We start from the raw sequence: 26,147 nt of genomic DNA on the forward strand, positions 1-26,147 counted from the left end.
TATAAATCCAGAAACTGATATAGTCCTCATAGGTGAAATCTTTAAATTTATCTTCGGGAAGTGTCCCCATGTCCTTAAGCCCTCCTGAAATTTCAAAGGAAACCCTAATATTTGGTTCATGGTGGTGGGTATTTAAGGTTCGGCCCGGCCGAACTTACTGCTGTATATACGTGTTCTTTGTTAGACCGGGGACTTCATCATTATACCCTTCACCACTACTGTGGTACAGGGTATAATAAGTTTGCGCATTTGTATGTAACGCCAAGAAGGAAAAGTCTGAGACCCATCATTTAGTATACCGATCGTCTTAGAATTAAATTCTGAGTCGATTTAGCGATGTCCGTCTGTCTGTCTGTCTCTCCGTCTATCTGTCTGTCTGTTGATGTATTTTTGTGTGGAAAGTACAGCTCGCAGTTTTAGTCCGATTGTCCTAAAATTTGGTATAGGGTCCTGTATCTGCTCAAAGACGATCCCTATTGAAAATCGGTTCAGATTTAGATATAGCTGCCATATATATTTTTCACCGATCTGGTCATAATTGGCGTGTATATCAACCGATCTTCCTCAAATTCCGTACATCCGAATATTTTATAAGTCTCGAAAAACTTGCAAAATATCATCCAAATCGGTTCAGATTTAGATATAGCTCCCATATATAGCTTTCGCCCGATTTACACTCATTTGCCCACAGAGGCCAATTTTTTGCTTCGATTTAGTTGAAATTTTGCACAGGGAGTAGAAATTTGGTGGAAATCGGTTCAGATATAGATATAGCTCCCATATATAGCTTTCGCCCGATTTACACTTAAATGACCACAAAGGCCAATTTTTTGCTCCGATTTAGTTGAAATTTTGCACAGGGAGTAGAATTAGCATTGTAGCTATGCGTGCCAAATTTGGTTGAAATCAGTTCAGATTTAGATATAGCTCCCATATATAGCTTTCGCCCGATTTACACTCATATGACCACAGAGGCCAATTTTTGACTCCGATTTGGTTGAAATTTTGCACAGGGAGTAGAATTACCATTATAGGTATGTGTGTCAAATTTGGTGGAAATCGGTTCAGATTTAGATATAGCTCCCATATATAGCTTTCGCCCGATTAACACTCAAATGACCACAAAGGCCAATTTTTTGCTCCGATTTAGTTGAAATTTTGCACAGGGAGTAGAATTAGCATTGTAGCTATGCGTGCCAACATTGGTTGAAATCAGTTCAGATTTAGATATAGCTCCCATATATAGCTTTCGCCCGATTTACACTCATATGACCACAGAGGCTAATATTTTGCTCCGATTTAGTTGAAATTTTGCACAGGGAGTAGAATTAGCATTGTTGCTATGTGTGCCAAATTAGGTTGAAATCGGTTCAGATTTAGATATAGCTCCCATATATAGCTTTCGCCCGATTTACACTCATATGACCACAGTGGCCAATCTTTTACTCCGATTTAATTGAAATTTTGCACAGGGAGTAGAATTAGCATTGTAGATATGTGTGCCAAATTTGGTTGAAATCGGTTCAGATTTAGATATATCTCCCATATATAGCTTTCTCCCGATTTACACTCATATGACCACAGAGGCGAATATTTTGCTCCGATTTAGTTGAAATTGTGCACAGGGAGTAGAATTAGCATTGTTGCTATGTGTGCCAAATTAGGTTTAAATCGGTTCAGATTTAGATATAGCTCCCATATATATGTTTTTCTGATTTGGACAAAAATTGTCAAAATACCAACATTTTCCTTGCAGAATCGCCACTGCTTAGTCGAAAAGTTGTAAAAATTACTCTAATTTTCCTAAATTTCTAATACATATATATCGAGCAATAAATCATAAATAAACTTTTGCGAAGTTTCCTTAAAATTGCTTCAGATTTCAATGTTTCCCATATTTTTTTTTTACTAACATTGTGTTCCACCATTAGCCGACTTAAATTTTGAGTCTATAGATTTTGTAGAAGTCAAATTCTGTCTAGATCGAGTGATATTTAAATGTATGTATTTGTGACAAACCTTTATATATAGCCCCAAACACATTTAACGGATGTGATGTGGTATCGAAAATTTAGATCTACAAAGTGGTGCAGGGTATAATATAGTCGGCTTCGCCAGACTTTAGACTTTCCTCACTTGTTTTACTTCTATAACAGTTTGGCTGTTATAGAAGTAAAATGATGAAACATGGATTTATAAATGGTCTATCAGTTATGGACAGTATGTAAAGAATTAATTGAATGTAAAGAATTTCGAGTGACATTGATGAAACGAACTTTCTTTCAAAAATCCGCTTCAGATGGCACGTTGGAAGAATTTTAATTAAAAATTACAGCTTCGAAGGACATCGAGTGTGTATGGAGGTTTCTCAAATAATTATATCCATATACAAAATTTGGGCCGATGGGAAATTTCCGCATTTATGGATCTTAAATAACTCAAAATTTCTGACAAATCTCATGAAAATTTTAGACTGGGAAAATCTTAAAACAAATCGGAGATGGGTTTATATGTAGGTACTATATCACAAAATTGTTCGGTATGACCCATCCTCGAACTCAACATGCGTGCCAAAAATTCAGAACGTTAGGCTCTACTGCTATATTGCCATAAAATTGTACATTTATCAAGAGTATGTTATATATAGGCTTAACAATTGATAGTTTAATATGTTAAAAATGGACTATACAATTGATCAATTCAGCCCATATTCTAGTAAAACCTACTATTTATGTTATACCATCGTGAAATTTTACCCATATAAATACACTTTGAATGGCCTGAAATCCAGTACTTCGTTTTTCTTTGTTCGATTAAAAACCCCAATCGAATCTAATTTGTCGAAATAATTCTTTTGTTACAAAGATATGAAGTGTTTTTCAAATTTTGTTTCGCCGGAGTCGGAGTCGAGCAAAATTTATACGACTCCGGCTCCGACTCCAGCAAAATCTTCAGACTCCGACTCCACAGCCCTGATTTAAAGTCTATAAATTTTGTAGAACTATGACAAATTTTGACCAGATCTGGTCAGATTTAAATATACCAACCAACATATTGGATATGCTATCGAAAATGTGGATCTACAAAGTGGTACAGCGTATAATATAGTCGGCCCCGCCCGACTTTAGTTTTTCCTTACATGTTATACCCACCACCAGAGAATGGTGACGGGTGCATAATAAGTTTGTCATTCCGTTTGTAACACATTGAAATATCGATTTCCGACTATATAAAGTGTATATATATTCTTGATTAGGGAGAAATTCTAAGACGATATAACTATGTCCGTCTGTCTGTTGTAATCACGCTACAGTCTTCAATAATGAAGCAATCGTGCTGAAATTTCGCACAAACTTGTCTTTTGTCTGCAGGCAGGTCAAGTTCGAAGATGGGCTATATCGGTCCAGGTTTTGATGTAGTCTCCCATATAAACCGACCTCCAGATTTCGGGTCTGGGGCTTATGAAAACCGTAGTTTGGGCTTATAGAATCCGTAGTTTCTATCCAATTTGCCTGAAATTAGAAATCTAGAGGTATTTTAGGACCACAAAGAGGTCTGCCGAAAATAGTGAGTATTGGTCAATGTTTTGATATAGCCGCCATATAGACCGATATCCAGATTTTATTTCTCGGGCTTATGGAAAACGTAGTTTTTATCTTATTTGCCTGAAAGTGGAAATGTAGAGGTATTTTAGGACCACATAGAGGTATGTCGAAAATAGTGAGTATCGGTCCATGTTTTGATATATCCCCCATATAGACCGATCTCGCGATTTTATTTCTTAGGCTTATAGAAAAAAAAATATTTACGTGATATTAAAGATTACGCAAATTAAATGTTAGTATGCGAAGTTTAAAAAATATTAAGAGCAAATTTCTTTAAAATAATAAAATTTTAATTAAAATAAAGTTTATAATCATTGCTTCAAAAACTTTTTTCATTAAATTTAGGACACAAATTTTGTAAATTTGCGTCCCTCCGTTAAAGTCGCATGTCTTTGGACTAAGGCTAATTTTTCTTAAAGTAATAGTTTTTAATATAAAGAAATTGTCCTTAAATTAACTGAAATATTGAAAATTTAGATTTAAGATAATAACGCTTCAAATATATGCTAAGACTTATTTTGAGGATTTAGCGTCTTTGGTTCAACGTTTTTTTTTTTTTGGAATTAAGAAAACATTTTTTACTTTGAAGTTTCCATTATAAATTGGATACTTAAACTGGCATTTGTTTGTAAGTGAGGACCTTTATTAATAAACCTCGAAAAGAGAATGAAAATTTGATAAATGAGGTTCCTAATTTTAATTTTATTGGTCCTAGATTTAAAGCCAGATAGATCGCTAAAAAATTTCCTTATTTTAACGAAGCCGCATCTTTGGCTCGGAATCAATACCAAAATCCTTAAGGGTAGGCCAAAATCTTTGGAACCAATTAAACTTTTTTTTTGAGTGTAGCTTTCATCCAATTTGATACTATCATTGTGATGTGTGTGATACTATCATTTTCATGATTGAAGACATTTCAATTAAAAAATTAATTGGATCAAATAATTTTGTGATTGAATCAGAAAAAAAAAAATTTTGTATGTCTAATTCGACTCAGGGGCCGGCCCTGAGCAATATTGCCAAAGACATTATGCGTGCTTCCTTTGAAACCTTCGAGGTGTTGTAAACATATTCACTGTTCCACAGCGTGGTACAGCATTCAAAAAAAGTGAACTCTCTATTTCACTAAAGCCAATTTAACGTTATTTTAGTTCATGGAATTATTATGTTTGGAGGAAGTTTCCTTTACTCTAATAACTTTTTGTGTACGTTAGTTAAATTAACTAAAACCGAGCAAAAAATACATTCAAATGAAGCATAAAGATTAACTAAATTCGTGTCTTCTACAAAATAGTTCAGAATTTCTTTAAATTTGTAAATTTTACCAAAAATGCGTCCATCATGAACTTCGTATGTCACTGAAGACATTCTTGTAATTTTGAACTCCGAGTTTTTTTGTTTCAAACTACAAAATTTTCTTTAACAAGTGAAAAAACTTAGTTATGCCTAATAAATTTTCTTGAATTTGTCGAACAATATGTACTTATTTTTATGACATCGGCGTGATGCCAACGTTTGTAATACTGTTTAGTTAAATTTTCTACAAATGTCCAAAATTTTCTAAAATTAACCGAAAGTTTTCTTCCTGGTGGGTTCTCTGTTTTTTCAATGAGGGTATAATTACGTTGGCTCTATTTTAACCCTTTCACTACCCAGCAAAAAAAGCGTCGCCAAAAAAGTAATGCAAATGTTCTTTTTGGATCCGGAAGTGGTGCAAAATTGACGCAGAAGCGATGAATTTAACATGGGCTTGTCGTAGGACGGAAGTCCTCCATTTCAAAAGCGGTTGCACTGAATTTGCATCACTTCTTTAGGTGTGATGTGAATTCAATGATTTGGATGTAAATTAAAAAATTCTGTGATATTTTGTCAAATAAATAATTTATATAATTTTTAATGGATTCTAACGCTTCTCGGAATATTTTCAAATATGACTTCAAATATTTTCAAAAATTCACAATTTTTTCAGATTGGATGTAACATTTTTTTCGACAAAATTTAAATAATGTGTAACATTTTATTAATTCTTAATCTATTTTTTGCCTATTTGAAACAAAAAAAAGTTAAAATTACCCATTAAATGTATGAAAAACCCAAGTGATAAAAAAAATGAATTAGAAGAACTTCCCGGGTAGTTTAAATAAGGAACATCATTTGGAGTGCATCTTCTGGAAGTGTTTTTTAAGTTGTGCCTTTAGAAGTATTTCCAATTTTTTTGCTGAGATGTCCACTTTGAGGGACATTCGAAAAAGACACCAAATTCTATTTTTCCACTTAGTTTCGATTTATTTCTCGATGCTATTTTAAAGTAGAGGCTTTAATCTAAATAAGCTATAAATATTTTCCACATGGGTGAGGTCTACAATACATTTTTGTTAACATCTTTAGAAATAAACGAAAAATACGAAAATTTGAGACAATTTTTCTACTGTATGTTTCTCGTAAATGGACATTCATACGAAAACTATAGCTGACGCTTTTTCGGGTTCTTTTTTGTATTTTTGCTCACACTTTGAAGGACATTATAGTCACAATGTCCTAAGGCCATTTGGTCACAATTCAAGAATCAAGTTTTAAAAACAACCCAGCAAAAAAGTGTCGCCCAAAAAGTAATGGAAATGTCCTTTTTGGATCCGGAAGTGGTGCAAAATTGACGCAGAAGCGATGAATTTAACATGGACTTGTCATAGGACGGAAGTCCTTCATTTCAACAGCCGTTGCACTGAATTTGCATCACTTCTTTAGGTGTGATCCGAATTCAATGTTTTGGGTGTAAATTAAAACATTCTGTGATATTTTGTCAAATAAATAATTTTTATATTTTTTTGTAATTTTTAATGGATTCTAACGCTTGTCGGAAACGTTTGACCTCAAATATTTTCAAATATTTAAAATTTTTTCAGATTGGATTTAGCATTTTTTCGACAAAATTTAAATGATTTGTATCATTTTATGAATTCTTACTTTATTTGTAACATATTTGAAACAAAACAAGTAAGTAAAGACTTAAGTCGGGCGAGGCCGACTATATTAACCCTTCACCACCATGTAGACGAACATTTGTGTTACCATCTCAACTACTTCAAATTTGCTGGGAGCTATATAAAGGTTTGCATTTCCAGATACAAATACTTATAATGGAGACAATTTTTTGTACTTCTACAAAATCTCTAGAATTAAAATTGAAATCGGCTAATGCCTTGGAATGAAACACAATGTTAATAAAAACAAGTAAAGAAAGTCTAAAGTCGGGCGGGGCCGACTATATTATACCCTGCACCACTTTGTAGATCTACATTTTCGATACCATATCACATCCGTCAAATGTGTTGGGTGCTTATATAAAGGTTTGTCCCAAATACATACATTTATATATCACTCGATCTGGAAGAATTTGATAGACTTCTACAAAATCTATAGACTCAAAATTTAAGTCGGCTAATGCACTAGGGTGGAACACAATGTTAGTAAAAAAATATGGGAAACGTTTAAATCTGAAGCAATTTTAAGGAAACTTCGAAAAAGTTTATTTATGATTTATAGCTCGATATACATGTATTAGAAGTTTAGGAAAATTAGAGTCATTTTTACAACTTTTCGACTAAGCTGTGGCGATTTTACAAGGAAAATGTTAGTATTTAGACCATTTTTGTCGAAATCAGAAAAACATATATATGGGAGCTATATCTAAATCTGAACCGATTGCAACCAAATTTGACACGCATAGCCATAATGCTAATTCTACTCCCTGTGCAAAATTTCAACTAAATAGGAGTTAAAAATTGGCCTCTGTGGTCATATGAGTGTAAATCGGGCGAAACCTATATCGGAGCTATATCTAAATCTGAACCGATTTCAACCAAATTTGGCACGCATAGCAACAATGCTAATTCTACTCCCTGTGCAAAATTTCAACAAAATCGGAGTTAAAAATTGGCCTCTGTGGTCATATGAGTGTAAATCGGGCGAAAGCTATATATGGGAGATATATCTAAATCTGAACCGATTTCAACCAAATTTCAACAAAATCGGAGTTAAAAATTGGCCTCTGTGGTCATATGAGTGTAAATCGGGCGAAAGCTATATATGGGAGATATATCTAAATCTGAACCGATTTCAACCAAATTAGGCACGCATAGCTACAATGCTAATTCTACTCCCTGTGCAAAATTTCAACTAAATCGGAGCAAAAAATTGGCCTCTGTGGTCATATGAGTGTAAATCGGGCGAAAGCTATATATGGGAGCTATATCTAAATCTGAACCGATTTCAACCAAATTTGGCACGCATAGCTACAATGCTAATTATACTCCCTGTGCAAAATGTCAACTAAATCGGAGCAAAAGTTGGCCTCTGTTGTCATATGAGTGTAAATCGGGCGAAAGCTATATATGGGAGATATATCTAAATCTGAACCGATTTCATCCAAATTAGGCACGCATAGCTACAATGCTAATTCTACTCCCTGTGCAAAATTTCAACTAAATCGGAGCAAAAAATTGGCCTCTGGTGTCATATGAGTGTAAATCGGGCGAAAGCTATATATGGGAGCAAATTAGGCACGCATAGCTACAATGCTAATTCTACTCCCTGTGCAAAATTTCAACTAAATTGGGGTAAAACTCTGGCTTCTGGGACCGTATTAGTCCATATCGGGTAAAAGATATATATGGGAGCTATATCTAAATCTGAACCGATTTCAATAAAATTTGGCACACTTGACTATAGTACTAATTGTTCTTCTTGTGCAAAATTTTAAGCAAATTAGGTTAAAACTCTGGCTTCTGGGGCCATTTCTGAGCATTTTTGCCAAAGACACCATGTGTCTATATCATCTCCTTCTGGGTGTTGCAAACATATGCACTAACTTATAATACCCTGTTCCACAGTGTGGAGCAGGGTATAAACATAGGAAATATGAAGCGAGAGAAATTTTGAGGCAATTGTACAAAAGAGCATTTGCGATTTATCAGGCGATACTTATGTATTCGAGATATAGGACAATTTGAGTAACATTTACAATTTTTGCTACTCAGCAGTGACGATTTTACAAGGATATTGGTTAGATCTTGCCAAGATATGTGGTCAAGTGTGGGTTGTGATATATTATTTGGTCAAGTCGGGCGACTTGGAGCCTCATTTAAAACTCAACCGTTCTGTGGAAAGTCTGGCATTACAGTGTGTAGGATATGACTAAGATATGGGGAAATTATCACAGAATTTTGTGTAAAGTGTGGGAATTTTGGCCATATTTGTATAAACAGGAAAAACGAATATATGGAGGCTTTATCTAATTCTGAACCAAATTAGATCAAACTTGACACACTTAAATATCATATTAAATATATTCTCCGTGGAAACTATGCAGTCAATTGGAGGAAATTCCCATTAAAAATGGGTCTAAAATATGAAATAGTCTACCATATTTTCCCAACTCTTGTGTACATATAACGGGAGCTATATATAATCTGAACCGATTTCGACTAAATTTGACATGAATAGTTAGAATAATAATTCTGTTATCTCTGCAAAATTTCACGTAAATGGGAGTTTAACTTTGGCCCCGTAGTCATTTGAGTATAAATCGGGCGAAAGATATATTTGGGAGCTATATCTAAATCTGAACCGATTTAAACCAAATTTGGCACACTTACCGCTACTGTTAAACGTACTCCTTGTGCAAAATCTGAATCAAATCTCTGAGCAAAACTCTGGCTTTTGAGACCATATAAGTTCAAATCGGATGAAAGATATATATGGGAGCTATATCTAAATTTGAACCGATTTCAACCAAATTTGGCACAATTATCGATACTATTAAATGTACTCCTTGTGCAAAATTTGAACTACATCATGGCAAATCTCTGGCTTTTGAGGCCATATAAGTGCAAATCGGACGAAAGATATATATCTATATCTAAATCTGAACCGATTTCAATCAAATTTACCGAGCATTGGTAGAATGTCAATTCTACTCTTTATGCAAAATTTCACGAAAATCGCTAGTAACCTTTGGCCTCTGTGGTCATATGAGTCTAAATCGGACGAAAGATATATATGGGAGTTATATCTAAATCTGAACCGATTTTGCAAGTTTTTCGAGACTCATAAAATATTCATATGTACTGAATTTTAAGAACATCGGTTGATAAACAAGCCAATTATGACCAGATCGGGGATAAATATATATGGCAGCTATATCTAAATCTGAACCGATTTTTCCAAAATCAATAGCGACTGTCTTTGTCCCAAAAAACGACCCTATGCCAAATTTGAGGACGATCGCACTTAAACTGCGACCTGTACTTTGCGCACAAAAATAAATGAACAGACAGACAGACAGACAGACAGACAGGCAGACAGCCAGACAGACAGACAGACAGACGGACATCGCTAAATCGACTCAGAATTTAATTCTAAGACGATCGGTATACTAAACAATGGGTCTCAGACTTTTCCTTCTTGGCGTTACATACAAATGCACCAACTTATTATACCCTGTACCACAGTAGTGGTGAAGGTATAAAAAGTATAAAAAGCCCATTAAAAGTATGAAAAAAACCAAGTTATAAAAAATTGGATTAAAAGAACTTCCTGGGTAGTTAAAATAAATAACATCATTGGGAGTGCTTCTTCTGGAAGTGCTTTTAAAGTTGTGCCTTTGGAAGAACTTCCAATTTTTTTTTGCTGGGAAGCTCATATAGCTCTTGAAGTAATTGAGGTAGGTTTTCAAAATGACAATTTTTGTTCTACATGCTATTAGTACAAGTAAAAACAGAAGAAACATTTAAGTTTTTAACATTAGGTTTATTTCGGTAGTGAAAGGGTTAATGGTATTTTCTCTGTACTTAGGCGTGAATAAAATCAATTCACATCCTTTCTACATTGCATGTCACATTTTATTACCATACGTATTCGTGTCTTCACATTTGTCTTGTATCATGCTTCATCTTTTTTCATACGCCTACAATTATTTTTTATTCTTACTTTTCATGTTTTTTTCTCTTTGTAGATGCGTTTCTTGCGGAAGTCTACGAAACACATTTACGAGGTCCTGGATTTGTTATGGAACCTCCAGGACGTGTTGAGTTTTCCAATTCCTCGGGCGGTTGGCTGGATTGTTCCGCCTCGGGTAGTCCTCAACCGACCATTGACTGGGTGCAGGCTGATGGTACCGCTGTAACAGAAATTCATGGCGTACGTCGGGTACTACGCAATGGCACTTTGGTGCTATTGCCATTTCCTGCTGCTGCCTATCATCAGGATGTGCACAATACAATATACCGTTGTGTTGCCAGCAATTCTGTGGGACGTGTCGTTTCCAGAGATGTACAAGTGAGAGCCGGTAAGTTAACGACAAGGCATAGGGGCGTTGGCTTGGCTGTGGCAAATGAAATTAAATTCCATTACATTTATGGGCGGAATGGAATGGAAGTGAAGTCATAATGCTTGTCTAACTTATTAATTGCATCAATTTGTTGTACTATTCAATTACGCTGCTCATGGACATTTGTTGATGTAACAATTTTCCCATATTTGTTTTACTTAAATTTACCTAGGCCACGATTTGCCATTTGTTTTTAGCCCAAAGCAAGGCTTTCATTATGCCATAGCATTTCCCGAGTCTTTCATTTTTCCTCACCTACTCGATTTCTGATGTTTTTCTCTTTTTTCCATTTTCTGTTTTCCCATACAGTCGTTGCACAGGCCTATAAGGTTGATGTTGAAGTTTTATCTGCATCGCGAGGTTGCACCGCCATTTTGCGTTGTGTAGTACCGACATTTGTAAAGGAATTGGTTCGAGTGGTCTCATGGGTTCATGAACCTGCTATCTACATATATCCATCACTACAAGGCGGTAAGTATGCACCCCTTTTGTATAGCACACTTGAAACTGCACATCTTCATTACACACAAAGATTTAATCTCATGTTCACCCAGCGGGAAAACGAATGCGTTTGTGATATCCTCAAGATACATTCGAACGGCTGGATAGAAATAATCATTGCACACGCACGCACACACAAACGGGAAAAGCTGACTTTGAATTAGGCTTTTATGCTATAGGCAACCAGATGCTATATAAATCCTTAAAGAGTAAATGGGAAATTTTATTGAGACCTTTTGCCATGGTTTTAGAGTAGTGATGCCAACTCCCGAAGGGCAAAAAGCAAAAACATATAATAAATTCTAACATACCAGTTCCCGCCACAAAAACTACACCAACCAGCTAAAATTCCATGTACTCCTACTACTAAAACGAACACTTCCAAAGACATATTATAGAACTTGTGGGTATTGATTTCATTTTAAGCATTTTTAGTCTTATGAAATTATGAATCTCTATCCAAATGTACATTTTATTTTGCACTCATTAAATTTTATCAGCAATGACTTCAAATTTCAAAATATGTTTTTTCATAGGAAAAATAAATTTTTCGACATTAAATTTGGAAATATTCATATTTGCAGTCTTATTTATTCCTATTTCAGTTATGAGTGCTTTTGTGAGTTTAATATTAACGTTGTTAATGTCATCTTTTTCAAGTTCAGAAATTCTGCACTCGTCGCTAAACTTAAAAAAAAAAAACAAGTAAGGAAAGTCTAAAGTCGGGCGGGGCCGACTATATTATACCCTGCACCACTTTGTACATTTTCGATACCATATCACATCCATCAAATGTTTTGGGGGCTATATATAAAGGTTTGTCCCAAATACATACATTTAAATATCACTCGATCTGGACAGCATTTTATAGACTTCTACAAAATCTATAGGCTCAAAATTTAAGTCGGCTAATGCACTAGGGTGGAACACAATGTTCGTAAAAAAATATGGGAAACGTTTAAATCTGAAGCAATTTTAAGGAAACTTCGAAAAAGTTTATTTATGATTTATCGCTCGATATATATGTATTGGAAGTTTAGGGAAATGTAGAGTCATTTTTACAACTTTTCGACTAAGCAGTGGCGATTTTACAAGGGGAATTTTGGTATTTTGACCATTTTTGTCGAAATCAGAAAAACATATATATGGGAGCTATATGAACCGATTTCAATAAAATTTGGCATGCATATCAACAATGCTAATTCTACTCCCTGTGCAAAATTTCAACTAAATCGGAGTTAAAAATTGGCCTCTGTGGTCATATGAGTGTAAATCGGGCGAAAGCTATATATGGGAGCTATATCTAAATCTGAACCGATTTCAATCAAATTTGGCACGCATAGCTACAATGCTAATTCTACTCCCTGTGCAAAATTTAAACTAAATCGGAGCAAAAAATTGTCCTCTGTGGTCATATGAGTGTAAATCGGGCGAAAGCTATATATGGGAGCTATATCTAAATCTTAACCGATTTCAACCAAATTTGGCACGCATAGCTACAATGCTAATTCTACTCCCCGTGCAAAATTTCAACCAAATTGGGGTAAAACTCTGGCTTTTGGGACCGTATTAGTCCATATCGGGCGAAAGATATATATGGGAGCTATATCTAAATCTGAACCGATTTCAATAAAATTTGGCACACTTGACTATAGTACTAAATGTTCTTCTTTTGCAAAATTTTAAGCAAATTAGGGTAAAACTCTGGCTTCTGGGGTCATTTAAGTCCATATCGGGTGAAATATATATATGGGAGCTATATCTAAATCTGAACCGATTTCTTCCAAAATCAATAGGGATCTATTCTGATCCAAAACACATACTTGTGCCAAATTTGAAGTCGATTGGACTAAAACTGCGACCTAGACTTTGATTACAAAAATGTGTTCACGGACAGACGGACATGGCTATATCGACTCAGGAGCCCACCCTGAGCATTTTTGCCAAAAACACCATGTGTCTATCTCGTCTCCTTCTGGGTGTTGCAAACATATGCACTAACTTATAATACCATGTTCCACAGTGTGGAGCAGGGTATAATAAAGTTTTTAATATTAGGTTTATTTCGGTAGTGAAGGGGTTAAAAAGCACAACATGCTACTAAATTTTCCTGGTTTTAACAACACTTCGTGGAAATCTCAAAATATGGAGTACGCCGTATTTATTTGTTCTGTGTAACCATAGCCACTTGAAGTTTTCAAGTCAAATATAAAGCAATCTCACTATCACGAATAACTTCATATCTTGCAATGGACAAAATAAGCTTCTTAAAAATAAAATGAACTGTCACTAAATCTGTTGTTGTCGAACGAGCGATTTAGAAATAACCGAAATGACTGAAATGGTTGAATGAACCTATCGTGCGGAAAATGATCTGTCTGGAGACAGTTCAAGGTCAAGTTAGAAGATGGGCTATATTCCTCCAACTTTCGAGCCTATAAACATCGTTCTTTTTATTCGATTTTCCTGATATTGGAAATCTAAAGATATTTTGGGTCCAGAAAAAGATATGCCAAATTTGGAATACATCACAATGGATAGTCGATTATGTTTCTTCAAACACAAAAAAAAAGTGTCTCGTAAAATTAAGAAGATTTTTACAATAATTTATTACAAGAATTTTCCAGAATTTTATTTCATTTTTCGTATCTTGAACGAAAATTAACTACTCGAAAGGAAATTTTACAAATTCTAAGTAGCAATCGTTTAGTTCATGGCCTACAAAATACGATGGAAATTTCCTTAAAAAATTTCTTAACTGGTAGTTAAAAATTCGTTTGTCATGCTATAAAACTACTTGTGCAATGTAAAGTATTTTCTAAATAATAAGTGCAATTTACTATAAGATTTTTTTGTATGAGAAAATATTTTTTTACGAAAAATGAACTTGAAAGTGTATAGCAATTTCTTACTGACTATTCCTATAGTTAATAATTGTTGGTAAAAAATTACACAATGAAATATTTTTAGTTCACATGTAATTAAATTTATAGACATTTTCGTCAAAAATTGTAGATAACATTTCATGAAAATTTTGCAAATTTTAAGTTAAACGTTTCATCGCTCATAAACTGGTGTGCCTTTACGAATATTATTCTTAGAGTAAATTGTCAGCAGATGCGATGAACTAATGCATATTACAGAGATCTTTATCGGAATAGTGGAATGTGATTAATGTAAAGATGATGTTACTTGAGTTTTGTTGTGTATACATGAGCGTGGGGTTGTTTTTATTTTTGTTCATTTAGTGGCTTGTGTGTGTGTGTGTTTGTTATTCGTTGATGGTTTTTGGCTGGATGAGGTGTTGTTTTCAATAAAGGCACATGTGTTTTTGTTGTTGTAGGAATGTTTTGGCTTTGCTTGGTTTTGTTTGGCATGCTTCAGTTGTATAGTTGGCGTTGGCGTGGGCTGTTGCATCTTTTAAGTAGGTATGCAACAAGGGAATATAAAGGCATGGAATATTTTGGATTTTTGAGTCATATATTGGTGTTAGTTTATTAAACCTTTTAAAGTTATTAATATTTTATCGGTAGTTTAGAAAAAAAGTTATTAAGAATATTTATGAAAATATGTTGAATTTGAAAGTGTATTGAAATTTGTATTATTCTATGTAAAAAATTAATATTCAATTCCAGATGAATTTGGAAAATTTTTGTTATATCTCAGCGTATAGTTTATTCATAAATTGGTAAGTATTTTTTTAATATGACTTTTAAAAAGAATATTTTTTATGTATATTATTATTTGTTTATTAATTTTTTTGGAAACCAGTTTAATGTTTTTCTTTGTTGTAAAAGCAATATTTAATTTCAGAGCAACTCCAGATGGATTCGAACAAATTTAAAAAAATAGAGAATTGGTAAGTTTTCTTTTAAAAATTGGCTTTCTTTCAACTAGAATATTTACGTTTTTATGACCTTTTTATAATCAAAATTACAGGGTTTTAATACCTTATTTTAGTATTTCTTCAATTAAATTTTTTGGAAACTAATGTAATATTTTTAATGTAAAAATAAATATTTAATATCAGAATAACCCCTTAAAATTTGGACAAATTTTTAGTACTCCTTTGCCTGTAATTTAATAGTGAATTGGCAAGGATTCTTTAACTTTCTTTTAACCCTGGACAGCCATCCTTATTTTTTGTACATTAACGTCATCCTTCGTCATTTTGACTACGGCTGATTTCAAGACGATATAATTTTCATCGTGAGCGAAAAAGTGAACCAAACTTGAATTTATTTTCTTATTCAATTTGCTTTTAAGTAGTATAAAACAAAAATTCATAAAACGGTCGAATCAGTATAACTTAAATTTACCATTTCCCAATAGACTAAAATGCATTTTAAATCGAAAATGAAATTACGTGTCGTCATTTTGATGCCTGTCTAGGAATATCAAGAATATTTGGTTTTTTATGCATATTATTATTTTTTTCATTAGATTTTTTGAAAACTTATTTAATAATTTTATTTAATATTTAATTTCAGAGTAACCCAAATAAATTTGGACAACTTTTTATATTTCCCCTCAGCGTACAATTTAATAGAGAATTGGTAAGTTTTATATTAAAACTTTGGCTTTCTTTCAACTAGAATATTTATTTTATTATATCTTTCACATCGATAACAACACAGTTTTATGAGTTTATTTAGAATACTTCATTATTTCTCTAATTGTTTCAGGTACAAATTTTATGTGATACGTTTTCCAAAGAAAAGTTGAATTCCTTACACCATTTGATAAAATGCCCCAAATATGGTAAGTTACAAGCTAAAATGAAGAATTAAAAATTATATTTCATTACATGGTGTTAATTTTTAACAATGTTCATTATTGTTTCCATTTTTTCCAGCAAGATATGTGAAAAAATTACCTACGATGAATAAAAAAAGGATAAGTCAAAATGTCCAAACAGCGGGTTCAAATGAACTACTCTCTTTTCCATGTGGTCATAATTTTTATTCACAAAAAACATTGTATTAAGAACTTTCATCATAAGTTTTTATAATAAAGTACTTTTGCTCAAAGATAGTTTAATTTTAATGTATGAAAATTCTCATAATGGTAAAACGGTTTGTTGTTCCTTTAATTATTTAATTTCTCTATACTGTGGAATGATTGATTTAAAAATAGTCTAGTCGTCGACATTTTAAAGAGACTGTTAACCAATTTTTATTATCGGGTTTCCCACAATATAAGCAAGTAAACCAAAATAATACTGACTTTTTAATTTGGTAGGGGTACATAAATCTTATGGTGTTGTAAAAATGAACTAAACTACAATGTTATAGATGAACTAAAATTTAAGAAAATTATAAACTAGACAAGTTGAAAAAAACCTTAAGGGCTAAATCATGGTCAATATTACTACAGTTTAGTTCATTTTGCAATGGAAAAGGGTTCACTGTTTTTTCAGTGAAGTTATTTGTGTAAGTGATTACAAATTCCTGTATACGGATTTATAATATTCTCTATGATCTAACCTGTTTGTTGTTCATTGTAATTATGTTGATTTAATAAATACAATCTACATATCAAATTACGGTTGCCATATTCAGAATATATAGTACATAGCTTATACATTTTATTACAAATTAAATTTAAATATGCTCATATTATCTATTTCCAAAATCATTGGAGAGTCAACACCAGATGGGATTTTTAGTTAAGCTACAAATTTCAGGGCATCATATTTCATTTGGCATATAGGCTCATATACCAATATATCATAAAATTTTCAATTAATGTAAAAATTTTATTTTCATAAAAATTTAATTTTAATCAAATTTTTATTACACAACATCTTCATCATCGTCATCATCAAACCACTACAACAATTGCTGACAAAATGAAAACTTGTGCAATAATTTTCCGCAATTTCTATTTACAGATGGTAAATTTCACCTCCTACCCACCGGTGAATTACTTATTCATAACCTGCAGGAGAGTGATGAATCCCAATCGTTTCGATGCCGGAGCATGCATCGATTAACACGTCAAGTCGTTGTCAGTTCACCCACGAGACTGAGGATAAATTGTAAGTAAAAGCAGCAGACATTGTTATGTTCTGAATGTCAAATTGATGGCTCATCAATGAAGTATGATTTATTGCTCTGGCAAATGAGAAATTCACAATATGTTTGGTAAATTGATAGAGCTCTAAAAGATTGATGAAATTAATTTGTACTTTTGTCAATAATAAAGTAGTATATATTGCTGTGGGCAAAAAAAAAAAAAATTGTAATACTTTCCCAGTAAAAACCAGTAAGGAAAGTCTAAAGTTGGGCGGGGTCGTCAATGTAGACCAAAATTTTCGGGAAATCCTAAAAAATTGTTGGGAGCTAAATACACTGAAAAAAAATATTGTCGTGAAGTCATGTCTTTAAAATACGAATACAATTTCATGTCTTTAAAATACGAATACAAATTTTGCTTAGCATAGCAGACGCATTTCTCTAAAATAAAGTTATTTTCCTTATCCAAAAGTCGATAAACTTTTCAATGAAGTCGTATTGTCCTTATAATTAAGTGATTTGACTTAAAAATGGGTATCTTAACATGAAAGAAAAAATTTATAGGCTAAGGTCAACTTGACTTTAATAATTCAGAAAAATTCTTTAAATTTATTGAAATTGTCTTTAAATTTGTTGTCTTTTTGCATCTTGACTACAAAGCAAAAAATCGTTCAAATATAGGACATGTTTTTCAACACTTTATTTTAAAGACGTTTTTTACTTGAAACATAGCATAATTTCAACTGGAAGTCGAGTCCTAATTTGGAAAATAAAGTTGCCTTTAACTCGTTTTTAAAGAACTTTGATAGCATATGAAGAAAAAAAGCTGAGAAAGCCAAAAATTAAAATTTGCTTCCTAGAAGAAAGTACACAAAACCTAAATTTAAAAGAGAATTGTGTCTTAAAATTATCCTTACTTGTATTCTCCGCTTCTTTGGCCCGGAATTAATACCAAAATTTTTAAAGTAAAGACAAAAACTTTGGAACCGGGCATGCTTTTTTTCAGTGCAATGTTAGCAAAAAAAAAACTTCGCAAAAGTTTATTTATGATTTATCGCTCGATATATACGTATTAGAAGTTTAGGAGAATTAGAGTTATATTTACAACTTTTAGACTAAGCAGTGGCGATTTTACAAGAAAAATTTTGGTATTTTGACCATTTTTGTCGAAATCAGAAAAAAAACATATATATGGGAGCTATATCTAAATCTGAACAGATTACAACCAAATTTAGCACGCATAGCTACAATGCTAATTCTACTCCCTGTGCAAAAGTTCAACTAAATCGGAGTTAAAAATTGGCCTCTGTGGTCATATGAGTGTAAATAGGGCGAAAGCTATATATGGGAGATATATCTAAATCTGAACCGATTTCAACCAAATTTGGCACGCATAGCTACAATGCTAATTCTACGCCCTGTGCTAAATTTGAACTAAATCGGAGTTAAAAATTGGCCTCTGTGGTCATATGAGTGTAAATAGGGCGAAAGCTATATATGGGAGATATATCTAAATCTGAACCGATTTCAACCAAATTTAGCACGCATAGCTACAATGCTAATTCTACTCCCTGTGCAAAAGTTCAACTAAATCGGAGTTAAAAATTGGCCTCTGTGGTCATATGAGTGTAAATAGGGCGAAAGCTATATATGGGAGATATATCTAAATCTGAACCGATTTCAACCAAATTTGGCACGCATAGCTACAATGCTAATTCTACGCCCTGTGCTAAATTTGAACTAAATCGGAGTTAAAAATTGGCCTCTGTGGTCATATGAGTGTAAATAGGGCGAAAGCTATATATGGGAGATATATCTAAATCTGAACCGATTTCAACCAAATTTAGCACGCATAGCTACAATGCTAATTCTACTCCCTGTGCTAAATTTGAACTAAATCGGGGAAAAAATTGGCCTCTGCGGTCATATGAGTGTAAATCGGGCGAAAGCTATATATGGGAGCTATATCTAAATCTGAACCGATTTCAACCAAATTTTACATGCATAGCTACAATGCTAATTCTACGCCCTGTGCTAAATTTGAACTAAATCGGAGTTAAAAATTGGCCTCTGTGGTCATATGAGTGTAAATAGGGCGAAAGCTATATATGGGAGCTATATCTAAATCTGAACCGATTTCAACCAAATTTGGCACGCATAGCTACAATGCTAATTCTACTCCCTGTGCTAAATTTGAACTAAATCGGAGGAAAAAATTGGCCTCTGTGGTCATATGAGTGTAAATCGGGCGAAAGCTATATATGGGAGCTATATCGAAATCTGAACCGATTTCAACCAAATTTGGCACGCATAGCTACAATGCTAATTCTACTCCCTGTGCAAAATTTCAACTAAATCGGAGTTAAAAATTGGCCTCTGTGGTCATATGAGTGTAAATAGGGCGAAAGCTATATATGGGAGATATATCTAAATCTGAACTGATTTCAACCAACTTTGGCATGCATAGCTACAATGCTAATTCTACTCCCTGTGCAAAATTTCAACTAAATCGGAGTTAAAAATTGGCCTCTGCGGTCATATGAGTGTAAATCGGGCGAAAGCTATATATGGGAGATATATCTAAATCTGAACCGATTTCAACCAAATTTGGCACGCATAGCTACAATGCTAATTCTACTCCCTGTGCAAAATTTCAACTAAATCGGAGTTAAAAATTGGCCTCTGTGGTCATATGAGTGTAAATAGGGCGAAAGCTATATATGGGAGATATATCTAAATCTGAACCGATTTCAACCAAATTTGGCACGCATAGCTACAATGCTAATTCTACTCCCTGTGCTAAATTTGAACTAAATCGGAGGAAAAAATTGACCTAAAAAAAAATTGGGAGCTATATCTAAATCTGAACCGATTTCAACCAAATTTAGCACGCATAGCTACAATGCTAATTTTACTCCCTGTGTAAAATTTCAACTAAATCGGAGTTAAAAATTGGCCTCTGTGGTCATATGAGTGTAAATAGGGCGAAAGCTATATATGGGAGATATATCTAAATCTGAACCGATTTCAACCAAATTTGGCATGCATAGCTACAATGCTAATTCTACTCCCTGTGCAAAATTTCAACTAAATCGGAGTTAAAAATTGGCCTCTGCGGTCATATGAGTGTAAATCGGGCGAAAGCTATATATGGGAGATATATCTAAATCTGAACCGATTTCAACCAAATTTGGCACGCATAGCTACAATGCTAATTCTACTCCCTGTGCTAAATTTGAACTAAATCGGAGGAAAAAATTGGCCTCTGTGGTCATATGAGTGTAAATCGGGCGAAAGCTATATATGGGAGCTATATCTAAAATTGGACCGATTTCAACCAAATTTAGCACGCATAGCTAGGTTAGGTTAGGTTAGGTTATGTGGCAGCCCGATGTATCAGGCTCACTTAGACTATTCAGTCCATTGTGATACCACAGTGGTGAACTTCTCTCTTATCACTGAGTGCTGCCCGATTCCATGTTAAGCTCAATGACAAGGGACCTCCTTTTTATAGCCGAGTCCGAACGGCGTTCCACATTCCAGTGAAACCACCTAGAGAAGCTTTGAAACCCTCAGAAATGTCCCAGCATTACTGACGTGGGATAATCCACCGCTGAAAAACTTTTTGGTGTTCGGTCGTAGCAAGAATCGAACCCACGACCTTGTGTATGCAAGGCGGGCATGCTAACCATTGCACCACGGTGGCTCCCACGCATAGCTACAATGCTAATTCTACTCCCTGTGCAAAATTTCAACTAAATCGGAGTTAAAAATTGGCCTCTGTGGTCATATGAGTGTAAATAGGGCGAAAGCTATATATGGGAGATATATCTAAATCTGAACCGATTTCAACCAAATTTGGCATGCATAGCTACAATGCTAATTCTACTCCCTGTGCAAAATTTCAACTAAATCGGAGCAAAAAATTGGCCTCTGTGGCCATATGAGTGTAAATCGGGCGAAAGCTATATATGGGAGCTATATCTAAATCTGAACCGATTTCAAAAAAATTTGGCACACTGGACTATAGTACTAATTGTTCTTCTTGTGCAAAGTTTTAAGCAAATTAGGGTAAAACTCGGGCTTCTGGGGCCATATAAGTTCATATCGGGCGAAATACATATATGGGAGCTATATCTAAATCTGAACCGATTTCTTCCAAAATCAATAGGGATCTATTCTGAGCCAAAGCACATACTTGTGCCAAATTTGAAGTCGATTGGACTAAAACTGCGACCTAGAATTTGATTACAAAAATGTGTTCACGGACAGACAGACAGACGGACATCGCTATATCGACTCAAGAGCCCACCCTGAGCATTTTTGCCAAAGACACCATGTGTCTATCTCGTCTCCTTCTGGGTGTTGCAAACATCTAGTGCATATGTTTGCAACACCCAGAAGGAGACCACAGTGTGGCGCAGGGTATAAAAATCCTAAACCAATTTTTTCACAAAAGGTTAGCGTCACTGAATATTACCTCATAATTCAAGATTCCAAAATGAAGTCGAATGAAGGGGTTGTTATTGTACTGGTGTTTTCTTTTTTATAAACCAATTTAAAAAAACGAACATTTTTTCACTAATTTAAAATAACAAATATTTTATATATTTTATTTGTTTTTTTTTTATTATATTAATTTACTATATTATTTTTCACAATCTCTCAGTATACCATAACAACACGATTCCAACGAATGAACTAAAATATTTTTCTATGCCAAGTGTTATTCGTATGAATGATAAGCTTTCTATAATAAAGGAAGTCAGAATTATCATTTGAGGAAATTTGAGGAAACTTGGTTTTATATCGGTTTTTGTTTATTTTTACGAACGTTTTATTATCAGTGAATAAAATTTTCTTTTTCAGTAGTAAACTCTTATACCCAGCGAAGAAAACAGTATTAGTAAAATGCCATGCCTTATTCTAGTTAATGAACTATTCCTAACTGCTTTCAGTTTAGGATTTTTTTACTGAAACAAGTAAATTTTATTATTTCACACAAAAATTTAACTGAATGGAAATAAAATGGCTAAACTAAATGGTTGGACATTTTTTCCTTTAGTTTCGAAGACACTTTTTCTGGGTGAAAGTAGTATATACTGCTGTGGACAAAAAAAAATGTAATACTTTCCCAGTAAAAACCAGTAAGGGAAGTCTAAAGTTGGGCGGGGTCGTCAATATTATACCCCGCACCATCTTGTAGACCAAAATTTTCGGGACCATTTGAAATCCTAAAAATTTATTGGGAGCTAAATATATACCCAGCAAAAAAATTCTCATACGTGGGAAGCTATATGAAATCACTTTAGCATACTAATGCCCATTTAGAATGCTCAAAAAGTTTGTGTGTATAAAACAAGTAAGTAAAGGCTAAAGTCGGGCGGGCCCGACTATATTATACCCTTCACCACTGTGTAGACCAAAATTTTTTGGCCCATCTCAAATCCATCAAATGTTTTGGTAACTGCATAGAAGTCGAAATTGAAATATACATGTATTTTTTACAATTCAAATTTAAATCGGATAACACCCTGGGACGAAACACAATGCTAGTAAATGTTAGTATTCAAGCCAATTTTGTTCAATTTGGCAAAAGTGCATTTATGATTTATCGGACAATACATATGTAAAGGGTGATTCTTTTGAGGTTAGGATTTTCATGCATTAGTATTTGACAGATCACGTGGGATTTCAGACATGGTGTCAAAGAGTATGCTTTGACATTTCATCATGAATAGACTTACTAACGAGCAACGCTTGCAAATCATTGAATTTTATTACTAGAAAAGTTGGCAGAAAATCCGCTTTTTTATCGACAAATTTTGTTCAGCGATGAGGCTCATTTCTGGTTGAATGGCTACGTAAATAAGCAAAATTGCCGCATTTGGAGTGAAGAGCAACCAGAAGCCGTTCAAGAACTGCCCATGCATCCCGAAAAATGCACTGTTTGGTGTGGTTTGTACGCTGGTGGAATCATTGGACCGTATTTTTTCAAAGATGCTGTTGGACGCAACGTTACGGTGAATGGCGATCGCTATCGTTCGATGCTAACAAACTTTTTGTTGCCAAAAATGGAAGAACTGAACTTGGTTGACATGTGGTTTCAACAAGATGGCGCTACATGCCACACAGCTCGCGATTCTATGGCCATTTTGAGGGAAAACTTCGGAGAACAATTCATCTCAAGAAATGGACCGGTAAGTTGGCCACCAAGATCATGCGATTTGACGCCTTTAGACTATTTTTTGTGGGGCTACGTCAAGTCTAAAGTCTACAGAAATAAGCCAGCAACTATTCCAGCTTTGGAAGACAACATTTCCGAAGAAATTCGGGCTATTCCGGCCGAAATGCTCGAAAAAGTTGCCCAAAATTGGACTTTCCGAATGGACCACCTAAGACGCAGCCGCGGTCAACATTTAAATGAAATTATCTTCAAAAAGTAAATGTCATGGACCAATCTAACGTTTCAAATAAAGAACCGATGAGATTTTGCAAATTTTAGGCGTTTTTTTAAAAAAAAAAGTTATCAAGCTCTTAACAAATCACCCTTTATTACAGGTATAGGTAGAAGAAAACTTTTAATTTTTACTACTTAGCAATGAGAATTTTATAAGGATATAAAGTAGTTGAGATGGTAACACAAGTTTTTGTCTACATAGTGGTGAAGGGTATAATATAGTCGGCTCCGCCCGACTTTAGACTTTACATACTTGTTTTTCTATGAAAATATTTTGTGTATCATTATTATATTTGTTGATTAGAAAACATTGTATTTAACGAAAATAAAACAATATTTTGACAAAATTTTCTATAGAAATAAAATGTTGACAAAATATTCTATAGAAATAGAATTTTTACAAAATATTCTATAGAAATAAAATTTTTACAAAATATTCTACAGAAATAAAATTTTGACAAAATTTTCTATAGTAATAAAATTTTGACAAAAATTTTTATAGAAGTAAAATTTTCACATAATTTTCTGTGTAAATAAAATTTTGATAAAATTTCCTATAAAAATAAAATTTTGACAAAATATTCTACAAATATAAAATTTTGACACAATTTTCCATAGAAATAAAATTTTGACAAAATTTTCTATAGAAATATAACTTTTGCAAAATAAAATGTTTTTGTTTGGTACTTTTTTGGTAAGATTTTCCCCAAATGTTTGTAGATTATTTATGATTGTTTGTAGTTCAATTTTATTATTTTTTGCGAAATTGTCCACAGTCCATTTTTATACCCTGCGCCACACTGTGGAACAGGGTATTATAAGTTAGTGCATATGTTTGTAACACCCAGAAGGAGACGAGATAGACACATGGTGTCTTTGGCAATAATGCTCAGGGTGGGTCCCTGAGCCATGTCCGTCTGTCCGGCCGTCCAACCGTCTGTCTGTGAACAAATTTTTGTGATCAAAGTCTAGGTCGCAATTTAAGTCCAATCGCCTTCAAAATTGGCACATGTTCCTAATTTGGGTCAGAATAGAACCCTATTGATTTTGGAAGAAATCGGTTCAGATTTAGATATAGCTCCTATATATATCTTTCGCCCGATATGCACTAATATGGACCCAGCAGCCAGAGTTTTATACCGATTTGCTTGAAATTTTGTACAAACATAACACTTAGTCGTATAGTCAAGTGTGCAAAATTTGATTGAAATCGGTTCAGATTTAGATATAGCTCCCATATATATATATATCTTTCGCCCGATATGGACTTATATGGCCCCAGAAGCCAGATTTTTGGCCGAATTTGGTTGAAATTTTGCACTATGAGTACAATTAGTAGTATAGTCAAGTGTGTAAAATTTGATTGAAATCGGTTCATATTTAGATATAGCTCCCATATATATCTTTCGCCCGATATGGACTAATATTGTCCTAAAAGCCAGAGTTTTGGCCCAATTTGGTTGAAATTTTGCACAGGGAGTAGATTTAGCATTGTAGCTATGCGTGCCTAATTTGGTTGAAATCGATTCAGATTTAGATATAGCTCCCATATATATCTTTCGCCCGATATGCGCTTATATGGACCCAGAAGCCAGAGTTTTATCCCGATTAGCTTGAAATTTTGCACAAGCAGTACAATTGGTAGTATAGTCATGTGTGCCAAATTTGATTGAAATCGGTTCAGATTTGGATATAGCTTCCATATATATTTTTCGCCCGATATGGACATATATGGCCCCAGAAGCCAGAGTTTTGGCCCAATTTGGTTGAAATTTTGCACTAGGAGTACAACTAGTAATATAGTCATGTGTGCCAAATTTCATTGAAATCGGTTCAGATTTAGATATAGCTCCCATATATATGTTTTTCTGATTTCGACAAAAATGGTCAAAATACCAACATTTTCCTTGTTAAATCGCCACTGCTTAGTCGAAAAGTTGTAAAAATGACTAATTTTCCTAAACTTCTAATACATATATATCGAGCGATAAATCATAAAAAAAAACTTTTGCGAAGTTTCCTTAAAATTGCTTCAGATTTAAATGTTTCCCATATGTTTCTTTTTACTAACATTGTGTTCCATCCTAGTGCATTAGCCGACTTAAATTTTGAGTCTATAGATTTTGTAGAAGTCTATCAAATTCTGTCCAGATCGAGTGATATTTAAATGTACGAAT

General features: G+C 33.8%; 1 protein-coding gene and 1 long non-coding RNA gene across 2 annotated transcripts in view; both read left to right on the forward strand.

The window, feature by feature from the left end:
• Positions 1–10,625: 10,625 nt before the first annotated feature.
• Positions 10,626–26,147, forward strand: part of Dscam2 (Down syndrome cell adhesion molecule 2) — a 210,552-nt gene continuing 195,030 nt past the window's right edge. The window contains exons 1-3 of the mRNA XM_075307282.1: positions 10,626–10,950; positions 11,302–11,463; positions 17,387–17,533. Coding sequence (XP_075163397.1) covers positions 10,671–10,950; positions 11,302–11,463; positions 17,387–17,533 — 589 coding nt within the window. The 5' untranslated portion in view covers positions 10,626–10,670. The remainder of the gene's footprint in view (positions 10,951–11,301; positions 11,464–17,386; positions 17,534–26,147) is intronic.
• LOC142236032 (uncharacterized) lies at positions 15,290–16,496 on the forward strand. The gene is made up of 4 exons (XR_012721876.1): positions 15,290–15,352; positions 15,984–16,049; positions 16,179–16,254; positions 16,349–16,496. It is a non-coding gene; the product is annotated as an uncharacterized LOC142236032 (long non-coding RNA).

Source organism: Haematobia irritans, chromosome 4, assembly GCF_050003625.1.
Source record: "Haematobia irritans isolate KBUSLIRL chromosome 4, ASM5000362v1, whole genome shotgun sequence".
Classification (NCBI taxonomy): Eukaryota; Metazoa; Arthropoda; class Insecta; order Diptera; family Muscidae; genus Haematobia; species Haematobia irritans.